The sequence below is a fragment of the Sparus aurata genome, chromosome 9 (assembly GCF_900880675.1).
Source record: "Sparus aurata chromosome 9, fSpaAur1.1, whole genome shotgun sequence".
NCBI lineage: Eukaryota > Metazoa > Chordata > Actinopteri > Spariformes > Sparidae > Sparus > Sparus aurata.
In genome coordinates this window covers 36,130,022-36,148,989 of record NC_044195.1, presented here as the reverse complement: position 1 = coordinate 36,148,989, position 18,968 = coordinate 36,130,022, and the positions used below count along the sequence as shown (strand labels likewise).

Here is an 18,968-nt window from a genome sequence, read left to right as displayed (position 1 = left end):
CACACACACACACACACACACACACACACACACACACACACACACTTATTTAAAGATGTTAAACACAGCCGTGTCTCCTCGTCCGGGGGAGTGAACCGAGTGATTTATCAGGTCAGACTCACACACACACACACACACACACACACACCTGTCTGAACCGGGCCCTGTGGTGCGGTCGGCCTGCAGGTGGCGCTGATGCACCTTCAGATGCTAACAGCTGTGAAACTCAACAGAAGAAAAAAACGGATCCCCGATGTCTCGAAGCTTCGTGTTCTGACCGACACTGTGAGGTCCAAAGAGTCTCGACCACCGAGACGTGACGGTCGGCCCGCTGACATTCAGAACCTCTAGAAGAACCGGACCATTCAGTTATTTTAGCTCTACTCAAGTTAGCTGGGCGCTAAAGCGGACGTTACCCGGCTCTCTGTTGTGATCCAGATATTAACTGGTTCAGCACCACTGAACGAGGCTCCGCCTCCAACGCCATGTTTAATGTCGCGTCCATGGTAACCATGCAAACTCTCCCGGCTTCACCTGATTGGACGAACTCCATCCGGCCCGTCTGGTCGTAGATTTCAACGTCACAGAATCTGCTTCAGATCAACACGCAGGTTTTGTTGTTTGTCGTCGACCTTCAACGTGATGTTGTGTCTCTCAACATGCAACGCAGTGCACCCAGAATGCATTGCAGCCACGTGGGCGTGACGAGGCTGTGGACTGACTCACAGGTAGAAGTGAGGAGGAACGAGGCTAATAACCGAAGCTAACGATGCTTTTAATGTTTAAAGACCGTGAAGATGCTAATGAGGTCTCCTGATGAGGAGGCGATCTGATTGGTCCTCTTAGAGCACACACACACGTGCACACGCACGCACACACACACACACACACACACACACACACACGCACACGCGCGCACACACACACACACACACACGCACACGCACAAACACGTCTCCACCTCAGTGTGTTTGAGGTTTGTGACGCTGGAGGTGAAGCTCCAATCAGAGCTCCGCGGGGCGACAGGAAGAACCGGCGCCGCTCGTCAAGCGTGAAATTACTGTCGCTGCTCTTTGTTGATAATCCAACAGCCTCGGAGCAAACGGCAGGCGGACGAGACGAGCCCAGATGTGACGAGGAGAGAGCGGCTCACATCACATCATCAGTCTGCTGGTTCTGAGTCCATTTAAACAGAACCCGGTCGGCTCAGATGACCCGTGTTTGTACTTGAAAAGCAATTAAAGGATTATCAGTGCAGTGATTGATCAGCTGATCGACGTCTGGATCAGTAATATTAATGTTCATCATCAGTCTGTGATGACATCAGCCGGCAGCCGAGGTCACGACCCGATGACATCATAAACCTCCAGAACAACACGACACCAATAAAGATTTTACTGCAGAACCATAAAACACACACTGTTAACACACACACACTGTTAACACACACACACACACACACTGTTAACACACACACACACAGTGAACGTGTGTGTGTGTGTGTGCAGGATGGAGGTGTCTGAGCGTGCTCAGTAGTGGGTGGTGCGTTCAGGGCCCTGAGGTCAGATTCAGATGTGTGTGCATGTGTGTGTGTGTGCGTCTCTGTGTGTGTGTGTGCGTCTGTGTGCATGTGTGTGTGTGCGTCTGTGTGTGTGTGTGTGTGTGCAGTGATGAACGAGGCCTGAAGCTGAGAAACAGGAAGTCTTATTCTGAAAGTCAGTTATTCTTTAACATGATTAAGTTTGTATAATATTGATATTAATATCATTATTATTATGATTATTATTATTAATAATAATAATAATAAGTCTTATTTAATGATAACGACATGTGATGTTATTTATTTACACACGTTTGTTGATCAGATTTAATTCTGTAACTGTGTTCTGAATCATTTCTGACTCTTCAACACGCAGAATTAAATCAAAACGTTTGACGTCGTATGAAAACTGATGCTTCATCCAATAATATTCAAAATTTGAATTTATTGATCAAACATCTTATTTATAATTATATTTATTCTTGACATTATTGTTAATTACTGTACAAAGACATATTTAATTAACAGACATTTTTTTTGTATTAAAACAATTGTTGTAATATTTAAATGATGAAGTTCATAATTTCAGTGTTTACTTTCAGTCAGTATTTATTTATAAACATGTTTATGTTTAAATACAAACAATCATTTTATTTAATGAACAAACATTTGTTGATCAGATTTGATTCATTAAAGCTTTTTTTTGTAATTAAACATTTAATCTGAATTTATTGACTTAATAAGTCAAACGACTCATTTGGTCAAATAGTTCATGATGAAAGTATCTTATAATTCTACGTGTTAATAAAGGTGTGTATGATGTGTTAGTGTGTGTGTGTCTGTATGTGCAGCATTGATCTGATCAATAGTCGATCAGGAGCTTTGAGTCAAACTGTTTCCAGTCGTTCCACATAAACTCTTTTATTAAATCTGACTTGTTGGTATGAAATAAACGTTGTCACAGAGTTCTGCGGCGCCTGATGTCGCCTCAGTGGGTACGAGCGTCTGCAGATCCACTTTATTCTGGTTTCGTCTCGGTCCTGGACCTGGCAGCTCAGGTGGAGCTGCAGACTGAAACCACAGCCTGGCTGCCGCTCAGTCGCTGCGGTGAACAACAGAACCTCAACAGCACAAAGGATAAAAATGGATCCAGCCGGATATATGAGGTGGCACCGCCTGTGGAAACATGAAAGCTTTTACACGTTAACCCCCCTCCCTCCACCCAAACCACACACATAAAAGAAAGTTCTGCTCCAGCCTGAGAGGACGGGGACGTTTACAGGTCCAGACTCGGCGTCTCCAGCCCGCCAGCCTGCCTTTGATTTGGGGCTCGGAGGTGCCTGAGACGGGCTGGAAGTCACCGCTGCGTTCTGCGGGACGTGGCGTCGAGTCAGGCATGACGACGGGCTGGCAGACGCTCCGACGGCCTCCTAACCAGCCGAGGCTAATGGACTGAAGCCTCGCGGTGCATTCAGGGACGCTGCGCTGCCAGCAGGGTCTCATAACGCTCCTTAAGAGACGACCAGGAGAAGGAGGAGGTGTCGACCTGAGCAGCAGAAGAACAAGATCAGACTTGTAGCTTTATTTAACACAGTCCAACATGCTGAGACACAGTGAAGCAGTTCTTCAGCCGGATCAGAACCTCCAGCCGGGTCAGAGCCTCCAACGGGGTCAAAGGTACCAGCAGGGTCAGAGGTAGCTTTAAAGTCCAGTTAGCTTTAATTTAGGCAGTAAAAACAGACCAGCTCACTCAGTGTTTTATGCTGAATTGACTCAAAGTGAGATTTTCAATTTTCCTCTCAGTTCAGTTAAATTAGCTTTAATGTCCTATTAGCTTCAAGTCAGCTAGCTTCTAGGTCCAGTTCTGGAATAGGTATGTGCAGTTAGCTTTGCGATCCAGTTATCTCAGAATTAGCTTAAAAAAAGCTTCCAGGTCCAGTCAGGTCAGCGTTACTGGACCTACTACTGATAGTTAGCTTTTCTGTCCACTTCACTCAAAGTTAGCTTCAATTTCCAGTCGCTCTGAGTTAGCTTTAAGTTCAATGTAGCTCAGTTTCCTTCACAGTGCAGTTAGCTTAGCACTAGCTTCTCTGTCCAGTTCATTTTAGCTAGCTTAAAAGCTACAAAGTGCAGTTAAGTTCTCAGTCCAGTCAGTTAGCGAGCTTCAAAGTGTGCGTTGTTTAACGTAGCTTGGCTGGATTTAATGAAAGACACTCAGTCAGGTGCATTATGGGAAATGTAGTGTCCTGGATTAAAAGCGAGGCCGTCTCCTCCTCTGATGTCCAAACTTTCAGCCCGTTACCTTGACGACGTGCCTGCGGGCGACGTCGGGCCTCCTGCAGAGTGACTGTAGTCGCTTACAGAGCTGCTCAGGTGTGGAGTACAGGTACTCTGCTGCATTAGAGAGCAGAGAAGAAGAAGTCACAGCTCCACACTGACAGACGCTTCATTACTCAGACTTCACTTCAAATCATGTTTTTATTACCTGGGAAGATTTCAGGATACACTAAAGCGTTGGGACACAGAGGGTAACAGCCGCAGTGGACCGCTTCCAACCTGCAACACACGAACGTTAGCATGCACTCTGGAAGCAGCTAGCAGCTAGCAGCTAGCAGCTTCTGTCCAGCTCACTAGGTAGCATCTTTTATCACGTTATTAGTTTATTGCTTTGTTATATCATTAAATATTGTTTATTTCTCACTCATCACCCTCCCTACTGGCATTCGAGCATCTGTAGTAGTTTAGCATATTGCACTTTTAGTATGCTAATAAGCTAATGTTAGCCTGTGAACATGATGGTGGCTACATAAACTATAATTTCGTGACTTTTAATGTATTACCTTTTCAGCATGCTATAATGTTAACATGCTAATGTTTAGCATAGTAGCTACTCTAACACTTAAACTGGTCCTCTGAGTTCTGGAGGCTAAATGAGCACCGATGTTGTTAGCGTAGCTCTGCAGTCCATCTGTCAGTCCACCATTTTGTTCGAGACTGAAATAACTGCTGGATGAATTCTGCTGTAGTGTGAACGACCTCAGCTGACCTGTACTTTACATATTTTGTAGATAGCTGATGAATAATTGATCAGGTCTCAGTCTCACATTTCTTCATGTTGGAAACATTCATATTTAAACAGCAGATCTGACTGAAACTCATCACAAACATCCGATCTGACTGATAACAACTGATACAACTGATCTGGGTTTTGAGGATCTGGATTATCGAGGTCAGTCCAGTTCAGTTCTCTGCTGTGAGTAAATGTTATCAGACTTTTCATCTCAGACGTAATTATCTGATCGTTTCACTGGACTGGATGACTTCATCATCACCGCGGGACACGAGCCGGCGATCATCATAATTAATCAGATTAAACAGAATTCAGTGATAATGAGGGTGAAACTCTCAGCTGAGCGCCGCTGTCGTTTGTGCTGCCGCGGGCTTCAACACGGACTCACAGGACCACACATGACCTGGTGCTTTTATTTTGATGGGGCCAGCAAGTGCTTTTATTTTGTCAACAACATTTGCGCTGCAGCTGATAAACTTAAGGGTTAAATAATAAAATGCTACTTACAGACAACTTGTTCATTTGAGAGTAACAACGACATCAGCATGTGAGAACGCTGATGCTAAGCTAACATTAGCCACAACAAGAGCTGCAGATTCCAGACTGAACGTGATCAACGATCGTTAGTGTCTCGATCAATACACACTGAACATGTTGATCACATGACAGATTGATATGTTTGGAGTGATTTGGCCTCACACGGAGCAGAAGAAGAACAACAGCAGCCATTTTGTGGCGCTCTCCACCTCCATGTTAATATTGACGCTCTTAAATCTCACTCGCTTCATGAAACCTTGAGACTGTTTGAACGAGCGACGGGAGCCGAGTCTCCACAGAGCGCCGTGGGGGGGCCGAGGGTCCCGGTCCCTCCTGGTTCTGGATCAAAGACAAACACAAACATCACTTCCCCTCGGGGACGCTTCCTCCTCTCTGCCTTAATTAGCTCGTGATTCATTATCACAGAGGCAACAGAGAGCCGCCGCCGCTCGTTACACCAATAACACTCACACTGTACTCATGTACATCCACACAGCACGCGGCGTTAGCCTCACTGTCACCGCTAACGCTAACGGTGCTAACGGGACACGTTCATGACAGCACCGGCTCAGTTCTGCTGGACCCAGTTCAGATGTGTCCTGAACAGAATTATTTATCACACGTCTCAGATCAATAAGAACCGATCAGATGTTGATCAGTCCGTTCTCTCATTTTATTTCACTTCAGCTTCTTTCTCACATTCTTCTTCTTTAACTTCTTTAAATGCACCATGTTCAACGTTCTGCAGTCAATGTGGACTCTGTGTACTGGACTCTGTGTTCTGGACTCTGTGTTCTGGACTCTGTGTGCTGGACTCTGTCTACTGGACTCTGTCTACTGGACTCTGTGTTCTGGACTCTGTGTTCTGGACTCTGTGAGCTGGACTCTGTGTTCTGGACTCTGTGTGCTGGACTCTGTGTTCTGGACTCTGTGAGCTGGACTCTGTGTTCTGGACTCTGTGTTCTGGACTCTGTGTGCTGGACTCTGTGTTATGGACTCTGTGAGCTGGACTCTGTGTGCTGGACTCTGTGTGCTGGACTCTGTGTTCTGGACTCTGTGTGCTGGACTCTGTGTTATGGACTCTGTGTGCTGGACTCTGTGTACTGGACTCTGTGTGCTGGACTCTGTGTACTGGACTCTGTGTACTGGACTCTGTGTTCTGGACTCTGTGTGCTGGACTCTGTGTTCTGGACTCTGTGTGCTGGACTCTGTGTACTGGACTCTGTGTACTGGACTCTGTGTTCTGGACTCTGTGTTCTGGACTCTGTGTACTGGACTCTGTGTTCTGGACTCTGTGTTCTGGACTCTGTGTTCTGGACTCTGTGAGCTGGACTCTGTGTTCTGGACTCTGTGTTCTGGACTCTGTGAGCTGGACTCTGTGTTCTGGACTCTGTGTGCTGGACTCTGTGTTCTGGACTCTGTGTGCTGGACTCTGTGTTCTGGACTCTGTGAGGAGTCGGCCGGCTACAAACGGACCTGCAACATGAATCAGGTGGAGATCAGACGCGAGGACTGCAGGCTCACAGAGCCGTTTGATTGGCTGAGCTTCAGAGAACGGGGCGTCTGATTGGCTGCTGCTGCTGCGCCTGCAGGTCCACCTGACTCAGTGATCAGAGGCTCATGTTCAGAGTCCAGGTGACTGAAGTCTGACTCTGGCTGCGAGGCTGCAGGTCTGTCGCTCTCTTTGAAGAACCCTGATCTGATGAGACCACCTGAAGAAAGACCGGGTCTGTGTGACTGACTGATGCTGCGGGGATGGGTCAGAACCGCAGCTGATGTTCACATGCTCGTGACTTTTGTGCATTTTGAGAGAAACTGGAGTGAAAATAAAAGTTTTTGATCTAAACTCGTCCTCGCTGCTCAGAGAAGAGCCAAGATGGCGCCACATGTATGACAGCTTCTCCCTCACAGGTTCTGTTCCCGAGTTTCTGGACTCACATGGCGACGCCAAAGAACTCGTGTTTGGCGGTGGAGACGACCACGTCGGCCTCACACAGCACCTTCAGGTAATCGTCTTTACTGGGCAGGAAGCCCCAGTTCAGGATGTGACGGTCCAACAGACGACGGGCCTCCGGAAAGATCTCTGCAGAATATCAGGAGGAGAAGAAGAGACGCACAGGTGAGTGAAGTACCAGGTAACACCAGAAGAAGAGTTCACAGCAGATTTATGATTTATATAATCTATAATCTCTCAGAGGAGATCAGACATCACGATGCTTTTGGTTCATTTGAGTTTTTACAGCAAAATCAGTTATTGAGTGAAAATATTAATCTGCTCATCACAGAAACATGAAATATAAGCTGCTGCTGCTGTCTGTCAACACACTGTTTCAATGAACCAGTAACACAGCAGCACCAGACTCCATTAACAAATGTGGTGATTTTAAGAGTTGTTGAGTTAAAACAAACTTTCTAACGTAGTGAAACTGTGTGTGTGACAGATTGTAAGTCATTGTGTCCTTGTTGTAAATTCAGCATTAAATCTTTCAGCTGAAGTTGTTTGTCTCCTTGTAAAAAGTGTCAGTTTGTGGCAGCATGTCTGTACCAGCCTGTCTGCTTCTGTGTCTAAAGTGCTAAAGTCTTACCTGCCAACATTGATCAGCTGTTTGAACACACTGTTTACACTGATGTCACCATTTACACTCCATTTATGAAAGAAGAAACATGTTATTGATCTAAACATGTCACATGTTACAAAGACACTAAACAGGAACAATATAGGCTACTTCTTTGTCCCCGTGGAGAAAGTCCCCAGACTCCCTTAACAAATGTGTCAGTTTAGTGAGTTGTTGAGTTGGAGACACTTTATAAACTCTGTGAAACTCTGTCTCTGACTCATTCTGCATTATTTGGACCTTCTTGTTAATTCAGCAAATAAATGATGGATATTATTATGATTATTATTATTTGTTTTCCAATGTATATTGTTTGTTGTTTGTTTATTGTGAATGTAATGAAAGACAAAGATGAATTAAATAAATGAAATGTAAAGACGAGTTATTATCTCTACATATTAGCTGAACTGATGATTTTTTCCTCCTGCTGGTTTTTTGAGTCGGAGGAAATAAAGAAAACGAGATAAAACACATCTTTTAAAAAGCCTGAGGTTTATGAATCTGGACGTTTATGACACGAGCAGAAAGAAAAACAGGTGAGGGGTGAAAATAATCAATACTCTGACCCTATTAACAAAATCAAAGTCGATTAAAATTGTCCTAATGTGATTGCCTTCCCAGCACTCATAAAGCTAATCACTGAATATGAAGCTGAATTTACGGTCAGTGTGTTTATGCTGCCGTAAAACTTTACGTCTCAATATCTCAGAGTGTGTTCATTAGGTTAGAGCGCACACGCGCACACACACACACACACACACACACACACACACACACACAGAGTCATTATAGCATCATCAGCTGATGATACACGGTGTGTTTTATCAATTAAAAGCTCCTGCGGCCTGAATGCAGCCGACCTCTGACCTCTGATAATCTAATAACACAGATTATTCTGACGGCAGTGAAACAAACAGTTTGAAGGTGAAAGTAAAGTCACAACTTGTTCATCAGACTAATGTGGTGCAGCACAGACGAGCAGGTCGTCCTGCTGTTTGTGTGTTCAGCTCTCCTGTTATAAAACTGGACCGTTTGATCCAAATAAAGAAGAAGAATCTCCGTCAGGACGAAGCGCCCGGCTGCAGACGGGTCGGTGCCGCTGACGTCATGAAGCTCAGCAGTGACGACTAATTAAACTCTGACAGGAGAGTGAAGCTCGTTAACGTGTCAGGATACACGACGGTGAGGGACTGCAGTTACCTGGAAGTTACTCTGATTACTCTGGTTACTCTGATTACAGCGGGATCATCATCGTTCACTTCATGAACCTTCTGACTGAGTCGAGTCCGGAGACGCCTCCTTCACACTGACACCTGCTGAGACACCTGATCACCTGTAATCAGTGACCTTGTTCAAATGTGTGTGTTTGATGTGTGTGTTTGATGTGTGTGTTTGATGTGTGTGTTTGATGTGTGTCTCTTCTGTGGAGCCACTGGTGAAGGCCAGTCAGCTGCTTCATGTGGACCAAAATGCTTATAAATTAGTATTGATCTCATATTTATTGTTATTATTATATGTGGCACTGATTCATTAACTGTGTGTGTGTGTGTGTGTGTGTGTGTGTGTGTGTGTGTTCACCTGGAGGGTCAGTGAACGTCTCTCCGAGCACCGACAGGTGAAAGTCGAGTCGTCGCTCCTTCAGTTTGATCAGAGTGGAGAAGAAGAGCTCCGGGTCCTTATCATGTTCCCTTCAGACAGACAGAGGGAGGAGGAGGAGGAGGAGGAGGAGGAGGAGGAGGAGGAAGAGGAAGAGGAGAAGGAAGAGGAAGAGGAGGAGGAGGAGGAGGAAGAGGAGAAGGAAGAGGAGAAGGAAGAGGAAGATAATTAGAGTAAAAGCTTGTGTTTTGTTGTAGTGAGACAGATTACACTTTACAGTAATAATCAGCTTTAATGACACATTTCTACAACTGTGAGGAGACGTGTCCATCAGGACTGTCTCAGTGTTCTGGTGTCAAACGTGTCCACGTCCCTGTGGTTCTGAAGCTGTTTGTGGGTCTGCAGCAGCAGAACACGGTGTGAAGGTCAAACAGCAGCAGTGTTTCCTGAGGTGTCGACCAATCACAGCGCAGATTACTCCTCTCCCCGAGGACTCAGATAATTCCCTCATTTCCACAAAAACCTTTTTAACTCTTGTGTGAGCGACCGATCGTCTGCTCCCTCAGCGCTGATACACGAGGACAAAGACCCAACCGACCCTGATAACACAGCTCCCATCAGCCTCCTCCTCCTCCTCCAACGATGAGGGGGAGGAGGAGGAGGAGGAGGAGGAATCAGTGTTAATTAATGTTTGAGGATCTTCTTCAGGAAACACTGCAGATACTCACTGATGACAGGAATCCTCTCACACTGGACTCAGAACACGACAGAGACAGAAAACTGAGACTGAATCAGAATCAGAATCAGAATCAGAATCAGAAGAAGAAGAAGAAGAATCAGAAGAAGAAGAAGAAGAAGAAGAAGAAGAAGGTGTGAGGACACCTGAGCCTCAGTGTTCTCTGACTGACGGACATTAAACTTCTCTCTGACTCATCGGGATGTTTCTTCTTCACATGTTTCATGTTGTCAAACATGAACGCGTCTCGCAGCAGAAGAAGAGCACTGAGCATGCTCAGTAGAGAGCAGAGAGCTCATTAATATTCATCGTCAGTGTGATGGTCTCATTTACTGACGACTGATTAAATATTCTGCTTCATGTTGAACCCAAGAGGTGCGTTTTAAAATTCACACATTATTTACTCACAGTCACAATGTGAGCGCGTCCTCGTTAACGCCTGAGATCAATATAAAGATCAGACTGAACCCCGTCAGCCGCTGTGTGAAGGTTCTGGTCTGGATGCTGGAGGAGAACCTGAAGTCCAGTTGTGGTACTGAGAGTCCAGAGACGATGATGAGCTCACGTTATACCAGCGTCCATTTAGAAAACCTGTGAAATAAGAGTGTGTTTGTTGTGTTTCATCAGGACGCTGATCCTCTGATCCTGATCAACAAGAAAGCTTTAACCCCGACCCGACCCGGCCCAGCCTCCACCCACCGGTGCCACAGCATCTTCACCTGGAACAGCTGTTCACCCCCCCACCCTCAGCCTCCACTCCCCCAGCAGCAGCAATAAGACGGAGCTGTAATCTGAGGATCGGGGCCACACACAGATTAAACAAACAGACGAGAAGCTTCAATCAGATTAACAGAAATCCTCATTTCCAGCTGAATAAAAGCTCTAATCCATCTGTGTTTTGCTCAGTTCAGAGCAGATTACATGACGGCTGCTGTTGTTACTGATACAAGAGAAGGTGGAAAACACATCCGCACACGGACGGTGGCCACCAGATCCATCAGGTCCACCAGGTCCATCAGATCCATCAGGTCCACCAGATCCATCAGATCCACCAGATCCATCAGGTCCACCAGGTCCATCAGATCCATCACGTCCATCAGATCCACCAGATCCATCAGATCCACCAGATCCATCAGATCCATTAGATCCATCAGATCCACCAGATCCATCAGATCCATCAGGTCCATCAGATCCACCAGATCCACCAGGTCCACCAGGTCCACCAGGTCCACCAGGTCCACCAGATCCACCAGGTCCACCAGATCCACCAGGTCCACCAGATCCACCAGATCCACCAGATCCACCAGGTCCACCAGATCCACCAGGTCCACCAGGTCCACCAGGTCCACCAGGTCCACCAGATCCACCAGATCCATCAGGTCCATCAGATCCACCAGATCCATCAGATCCATCAGGTCCATCAGATCCACCAGATCCATCAGGTTTCAACCGTTTCAGCTCATCTTCTTATTTATCACCAATATATCAGAATGTTTTATTCTCCAGTATCTGGATCAGAACCGGCCTCCAGAATGATGCAGCACTTGTTTGTGTCATAAAACTTCCTGGTTGATTCTCCTCGTGCGGCTCTGATCTGATCTTTCAGGTGATTGAATAAAGAAACTCACCACCTGTGAGGCCAGACGATGTGCAGAGGTCTCTTCTGGTCTCCAGGGTCCCCCTCACTAACTGGTCTCTGGTCTGTTCTGGGTTCAGGTGTAGTGGTCTGATGTGGATCCTGCTGCTCACAGCTGACAGTCAGACTCTCATCAGGACTCGACAGACTGCAGAGAAAAAGAGCTCGTTACAGAACTGTAGTCATTATATATATATATGAATATATGTATTTATATTCCTTCACTATTTAACTCATCGACTAAATATGATCATTAAGTATCTAAATATGTTTTTCTACTTCTGTCGTGCTTCTGTGTAATTAATCTTTTCATTAATGTTTCTTCATCTGTTAGAGGTCAAACAACAGAAACAGTCTGAGTCAGCGCTGTGTGTTGTGTTGCTCTGATCTTTGATCTGTCAAATTTAAGATTTTATTCCTGTTTAAGTATTTCTTGTTACCGTGATGCCTCCTGCTCGTCTTGTGGTGTGATGATGTCATCAACAGGAGACGTGCGTGCATGCCTGCGGAGGAGTTTGTGTTCAGGCAGCAGCCTGAAAGACAACCAGCAGAGACACAACAACTGTGAACAAACACAGGAGCTTCCAACACTGCTGAACGCACCTGAACGCTGCTGAACACACCTGAACACTACTGAACGCTGCTGAACGCTGCCGAACGCACCTGAACGCACCTGAACGCTGCTAAACGCATCTGAAAGCTGCTAAACGCATCTGAAAGCTGCCGAACGCACCTGAACGCTGCTGAATGCACCTGAACGCTGCTGAATGCACCTGAAAGCTGCCGAATGCACCTGAAAGCTGCCGAACGCACCTGAACGCTGCTGAACGCACCTGAAAGCTGCCGAACGCTGCTGAACACACCTGAACGCTGCTGAACACACCTGAACGCTGCCGAACACATCTGAACACTGCTGAACGCTGCTGAACGCACCTGAACGCTGCTGAACGCTGCCGAATGCTGCTGAACGCACCTGAACGCTGCTGAACACACCTGAACACTGCAGAACACACCAGAACACTGCTGAACGCTGCTGAACGCACCTGAACGCACCTGAAAGCTGCCGAACTCTGCTGAACGCACCTGAACGCTGCCAAATGCACCTGAACGCTGCCGAACACACCTGAGCGCTGCCGAACACACCTGAACACTGCCAAACGCACCTGAACGCTGCCGGACGCTGCTGAACGCTGCCAAACGCACCTGAATGCTGTCTAACGCACCTGAACGCTGCCAAACGCACCTGAACGCTGCTGAATGCTGCCAAACGCACCTGAACGCTGCCGAAGGCACCTGAACGCTGCCGAAAGCTGCTGAACGCTGCTGAACGCACCTGAACGCTGCTTGACGCTGCTGAACGCACCTGAACGCTGCTGAATGCTGCTGGACGCTGCTGGACGCACCTGAACACTGCTGAACGCTGCTGAACGCACCTGAACGCTGCTGAACGCTGCTGGACGCACCTGAACACTGCTGAACGCTGCCAAACGCACCTGAACGCTGCTGAATGCTGGCAAACGCACCTGAACGCTTCCGAAGGCACCTGAACGCTGCCGAAAGCTGCTGAACGCTGCTGAACGCACCTGAACGCTGCTTGACGCTGCTGAACGCACCTGAACGCTGCTGAATGCTGCTGGACGCTGCTGGACGCACCTGAACACTGCTGAACGCAGCCGAATGCACCTGAACGCTGCCAAACGCACCTGAACGCTGCCGAACACACCTGAACGCTGCCGAACGCTGCTGAACGCTGCTGAACGCTGCCAAACACACCTGAACGCTGTCGAACGCACCTGAACGCTGCCAAACGCACCTAAACGCTGCTGAATGCTGCCAAACGCACCTGAACGCTGCCAAACGCACCTGAACGCTGCCGAAGGCACCTGAACGCTGCCGAAAGCTGCTGAACGCTGCTGAACGCACCTGAACGCTGCTGAACGCACCTGAATGCTGCTGAACGCTGCTGAACGCACCTGAATGCTGCTGAACGCTGCTTAACGGTCCTGAACGTACCTGAACAATACTATGACAATACTAATACTAATAATAATATAATAATGTTATTGAAAACTGAAAATACGTTTATCAGCTCTTGTTCTTGTTTAAAGCCGAGCGGCACCGGCTGACTGGATCAGCAGCACCACTGTTCAATAACAGAGTTCTAAGAAAAACTTACTAAACTGTTTATTGTTGACAAACAGATGAAACATTAAAGATTATTAATTATAAATAAATCTGATCGGGCATCAAAATGACTCAAATGGATACAAACAGACCTGAAACTTTAGAATCAACATGTGATTAGGTAAATGGTTCTGGTTCTGGTCCCAGTGATCGACTGGTTGAAGATTAAAACAGTTTTCATCTGAGACAAATAAACAGAACGAGAGACGAACAAGAAGAGAAGAAGATCACACACATACACACACACACACACACACAGCCGGGCCTCTGGGCCCAGCTTCAGTCTGATGGTTCTGCCTCGCAGGAAAACAACTTGATTCAATAATCCATTTTACAAATTAGATGTTGGCCTGCAGGCAATAAAAAAACGGGAGCGGGCCAATTATGTTATTGATAAATCAACAGTAATCTGTGTGATGACCTCACAGAGAGGCTGATTAAAGATGAAGGTCAAAAATCATTTCAGCTCATTTACTTTATTGGCAATAATCACGAGAGTCTGCGAGACTCAGGACCTGGTCACTGTCTGGACCTGGTCACTGTCTGGACCTGGTCACAGTCTGGATCTGGTCTGGACCTGGTCTGGATCTGGTCTGGACCTGGTCTGGACCTGGTCACTTCAAAGAGTTTCAAAGAGGAACAATCTTTTCTTCCTATTACAGAAGAAATTTCAGAACTCATGACTCATATTTGAAGAAATCCTAACAAGAACTGTAAACGTGCTACATTAATCTGCACTCGGCTCGTCATGTCTGCCTCCGTGTTTACAACACAGGACTTTCTGTATCCATGACAACGCCCGTCTCACTTCACTGGCTAGCGAGTTCGCGTTTGATTTTAACTTTGTGAGTCGGAGGAGTTTTCCTGGTACCAGAAATATGAAGCTAACAGGCTATCGTCAGTGTTAGCTTCTCTGACAGGCTAACGTCGGTGTTAGCTTCTCTGACAGGCTAACGCCAGTGTTAGCTTCTCCGTCAGGCTAACGTCAGTGTTAGCTTCACCGACAGGCTAACGTCAGTGTTAGCTTCTCCGACAGGCTAACGTCGGTGTTAGCTTCTCCGACAGGCTAACGTGAGTGTTAGCTTCTCTGACAGGCTAACGTCGGTGTTAGCTTCACCGACAGGCTAACGTCGGTGTTAGCTTCACCGACAGCCTAACGTCGGTGTTAGCTTCACCGACAGGCTAACGTCGGTGTTAGCTTCACCGACAGGCTAACGTCGGTGTTAGCTTCTCCGACAGGCTAACGTCAGTGTTAGCTTCACCGACAGGCTAACGTCAGTGTTAGCTTCACCGACAGGCTAACGTCAGTGTTAGCTTCACCGACAGGCTAACGTCAGTGTTAGCTTCTCCGTCAGGCTAACGTCAGTGTTAGCTTCTCCGTCAGGCTAACGTCAGCGTTAGCTTCACCAACAGGCTAACGTCAGCGTTAGCTTCACCGACAGGCTAACGTGAGTGTTAGCTTCTCCGAGAGGCTAACGTCAGTGTTAGCTTCACCGACAGGCTAACGTCAGTGTTAGCTTCACCGACAGGCTAACGTCAGTGTTAGCTTCACCGACAGGCTAACGTCAGTGTTAGCTTCACCGACAGGCTAACGTCAGTGTTAGCTTCTCCGACAGGCTAACGTCAGTGTTAGCTTCACCGACAGGCTAACGTCAGTGTTAGCTTCTCCGTCAGGCTAACGTCGGCGTTAGCTTCACCGACAGGCTAACGTCGGCGTTAGCTTCACCGACAGGCTAACGTCGGCGTTAGCTTCACCGACAGGCTAACGTCGGCGTTAGCTTCACCGACAGCCTAACGTCGGCGTTAGCTTCACCGACAGGCTAACGTCGGTGTTAGCTTCACCGACAGGCTAACGTCGGTGTTAGCTTCTCCGACAGGCTAACGTCAGTGTTAGCTTCACCGACAGGCTAACGTCAGTGTTAGCTTCACCGACAGGCTAACGTCAGCGTTAGCTTCTCCGTCAGGCTAACGTCAGCGTTAGCTTCTCCGTCAGGCTAACGTCAGCGTTAGCTTCACCGACAGGCTAACGTCAGCGTTAGCTTCACCGACAGGCTAACGTGAGCGTTAGCTTCTCCGAGAGGCTAACGTCAGTGTTAGCTTCACCGACAGGCTAACGTCAGTGTTAGCTTCACCGACAGGCTAACGTCAGTGTTAGCTTCACCGACAGGCTAACGTCAGTGTTAGCTTCACCGACAGGCTAACGTCAGTGTTAGCTTCTCCGACAGGCTAACGTCAGTGTTAGCTTCACCGACAGGCTAACGTCAGTGTTAGCTTCACCGACAGGCTAACGTCAGTGTTAGCTTTTCTAAATACATTCCATTTACATTTACAGTCATTAACGAGTGAACAGCTTCCTTCATCACTCACTGCTGATTGGTCAGAGCAGAATACTCGCCCTCCACTCCACAGTGTTAGCTTCTCCGTCAGGCTAACGTCAGTGTTAGCTTCTCCGACAGGCTAACGTCGGTGTTAGCTTCTCCGACAGGCTAACGTGAGTGTTAGCTTCTCTGACAGGCTAACGTCGGTGTTAGCTTCACCAACAGGCTAACGTCGGTGTTAGCTTCACCGACAGCCTAACGTCGGTGTTAGCTTCACCGACAGGCTAACGTCGGTGTTAGCTTCACCGACAGGCTAACGTCAGTGTTAGCTTCTCCGACAGGCTAACGTCAGTGTTAGCTTCACCGACAGGCTAACGTCAGTGTTAGCTTCTCCGTCAGGCTAACGTCAGCGTTAGCTTCACCAACAGGCTAACGTCAGTGTTAGCTTCACCGACAGGCTAACGTGAGTGTTAGCTTCTCCGAGAGGCTAACGTCAGTGTTAGCTTCACCGACAGGCTAACGTCAGTGTTAGCTTCACCGACAGGCTAACGTCAGTGTTAGCTTCACCGACAGGCTAACGTCAGTGTTAGCTTCACCGACAGGCTAACGTCAGTGTTAGCTTCTCCGACAGGCTAACGTCAGTGTTAGCTTCACCGACAGGCTAACGTCAGTGTTAGCTTTTCTAAATACATTCCATTTACATTTACAGTCATTAACGAGTGAACAGCTTCCTTCATCACTCACTGCTGATTGGTCAGAGCAGAATACTCGCCCTCCACTCAGAGAGCAGCTCACGTGAGCCCCAGGTCCGGCGGTGGTCTGTGTTGTGGGTCGTGGTCCCAGCTGAACCTGCAGCTTGTAGATGTGTTGTTTTGGGGTTTTACAGATTGACAGCAGCTGTTTCTTCTTCTTCTATGGATGAAAATAATCGGTCGCTCCTGATGTCACAGTTTTCCCTCCATATGGGCATTACATCATTTCCTGTTGTGCCTGAAAACCACCAGGATGAAGAGGGTTTGACCGGGCCTGTGGGTCAGGACCCCCCTCAGGTCACGAGTCCATCAGTGGACCAGCGGTGGACTGTGTAATGACTGTAATGTGGATGTTAATGTGCTGTAATGACCTGCTAAGACCGCTCCAGTCCAGAGGACCGACCCGCCCCCTCAGATCTGCGATGATGAGATGGTTCCAAAGTGACAGAGACCTCCAAGCTGTGACCCGGCTGATACCGAGACAGATCCGGGCCTCAGGGCTCAGCGCTGCATCGCTCCTCAGCCTTAAAGAAACTGCAACTGTTTCCAGAACAACAGAACTCGTCTCAGACTAAAACCAGCAGAGAGATCAGAACCTGAAACACCAACATGAAGCTTCTGTGTGGTTCTGGAGGATTTTAACATCCAAAAACAGAACCTGGATCTTTATAGAAACAACTCAACATAAACTCTGTTCATCTGTCGTCTTGAGTTTATGATGTTGATTAATCCGATAAAGAGAAAGATTTTAACCATTAACTATCTTGCTCGTCTCACCTATGGACGTGTTCTTTAAACGTCAGAGTCCTCTGGGTGTGAACTGGACCTCGTGTTCTGACAGTCACAGCTGCAGACTGAAGAACTCAGACTGATAAATCAAACTGTCCCATTTACCTAAAATCACCCGTGATGTTCTGTGAACTTGTCCTTTAATTCTGCCGTCCACTAACTACCTGATAATCTGCTGGGTGCTGGTTTAAAGCCCGATGGTACAAACTGTTGGACCTGCACAGACTGCTGGACCCGACCTGATCTGTTTGATTACAGGCTGCCGGCCTCACACTGGATCACAGCGGCGCTGATGAAGCTTCTAATCACACGTTTAATCTGCACAGATGAGAACAGCTGCCCGCCACCTTCTCCTGCCTGCGAGGAGCCGACGTCACTCTGATCCAACACCATCGGGACTACAGGCCCGGGGGGGAGGGGGAGGTTCTGTAGGTGGAGGGGGAGGAGGGGGGAGGGGTCCGACTCCACTCTCAGCGCCAGAATCAACCACAAGTGGCTCCATATGTCTGTCTGAAGTGACTGTGATGAAGAGGAACGAATTAAGGATCAAACCAGCGCCGTGATTTGTCCTTAATACCACACACACACACACACGCGCGCACACACGCACGCACACATGCACACACACACACACATGCACACACACACACACACACGCACACACATGCACGCACGCACACATACACACACACACACACACACACACACACACACCAGTTCTTGCTCCGGTCCAACTGGACTTTTGTGCCAGATTGTACTAAATGTTCTGCTTCTGGAGGTTCGACATCGTGGATCACTGGTGTGTTTACGTCTGATCACAAGTTCAGAACTTAACAGTTGTGAATCATTTTAAATACAGACGAAGTCACCAGGCCCAGAATGTTCTGAATGTTCTGGTGTTGGACGGACCGTTGATCCTGCCGATTTGCTTCATTGAGCATCGACGATCGCTGTTTGTAAAATGAACATCGAGACACAATTATTATTATTATCGTTCTCACCTCATGGTACCGGCCCGACCCGACCCGACAGAGGTTCAGTCTCGGCCGTGACAGACGCGTATCACCGAGTTTAACACATTCACAAAAACTAGAGTCGAAGTTGACCAATCGGAGCAGAGTGTCGATACCTGTGAACCTGCTGAAGTGACGGATGATGTCACCATGTTTGTTTACACTCTTGTGGTTGGAAGGAT

The 18,968-nt window shown here is 47.5% G+C and overlaps 1 protein-coding gene across 2 annotated transcripts in view; it reads right to left on the bottom strand.

The window, feature by feature from the left end:
• Positions 1–2,435: 2,435 nt before the first annotated feature.
• gtdc1 (glycosyltransferase-like domain containing 1) overlaps positions 2,436–18,968 on the bottom strand; it is a 42,069-nt gene continuing 25,536 nt past the window's right edge. For both annotated transcript variants that reach the window (XM_030428981.1, XM_030428982.1), the window contains 7 exons: positions 12,171–12,263; positions 11,723–11,878; positions 9,341–9,450; positions 7,086–7,230; positions 4,026–4,096; positions 3,843–3,934; positions 2,436–3,086 (listed from right to left, as the gene is read on the bottom strand). In XM_030428981.1, the coding sequence (XP_030284841.1) occupies positions 3,012–3,086; positions 3,843–3,934; positions 4,026–4,096; positions 7,086–7,230; positions 9,341–9,450; positions 11,723–11,878; positions 12,171–12,263 (742 nt within the window). In that variant the 3' untranslated portion in view covers positions 2,436–3,011. The remainder of the gene's footprint in view (positions 3,087–3,842; positions 3,935–4,025; positions 4,097–7,085; positions 7,231–9,340; positions 9,451–11,722; positions 11,879–12,170; positions 12,264–18,968) is intronic.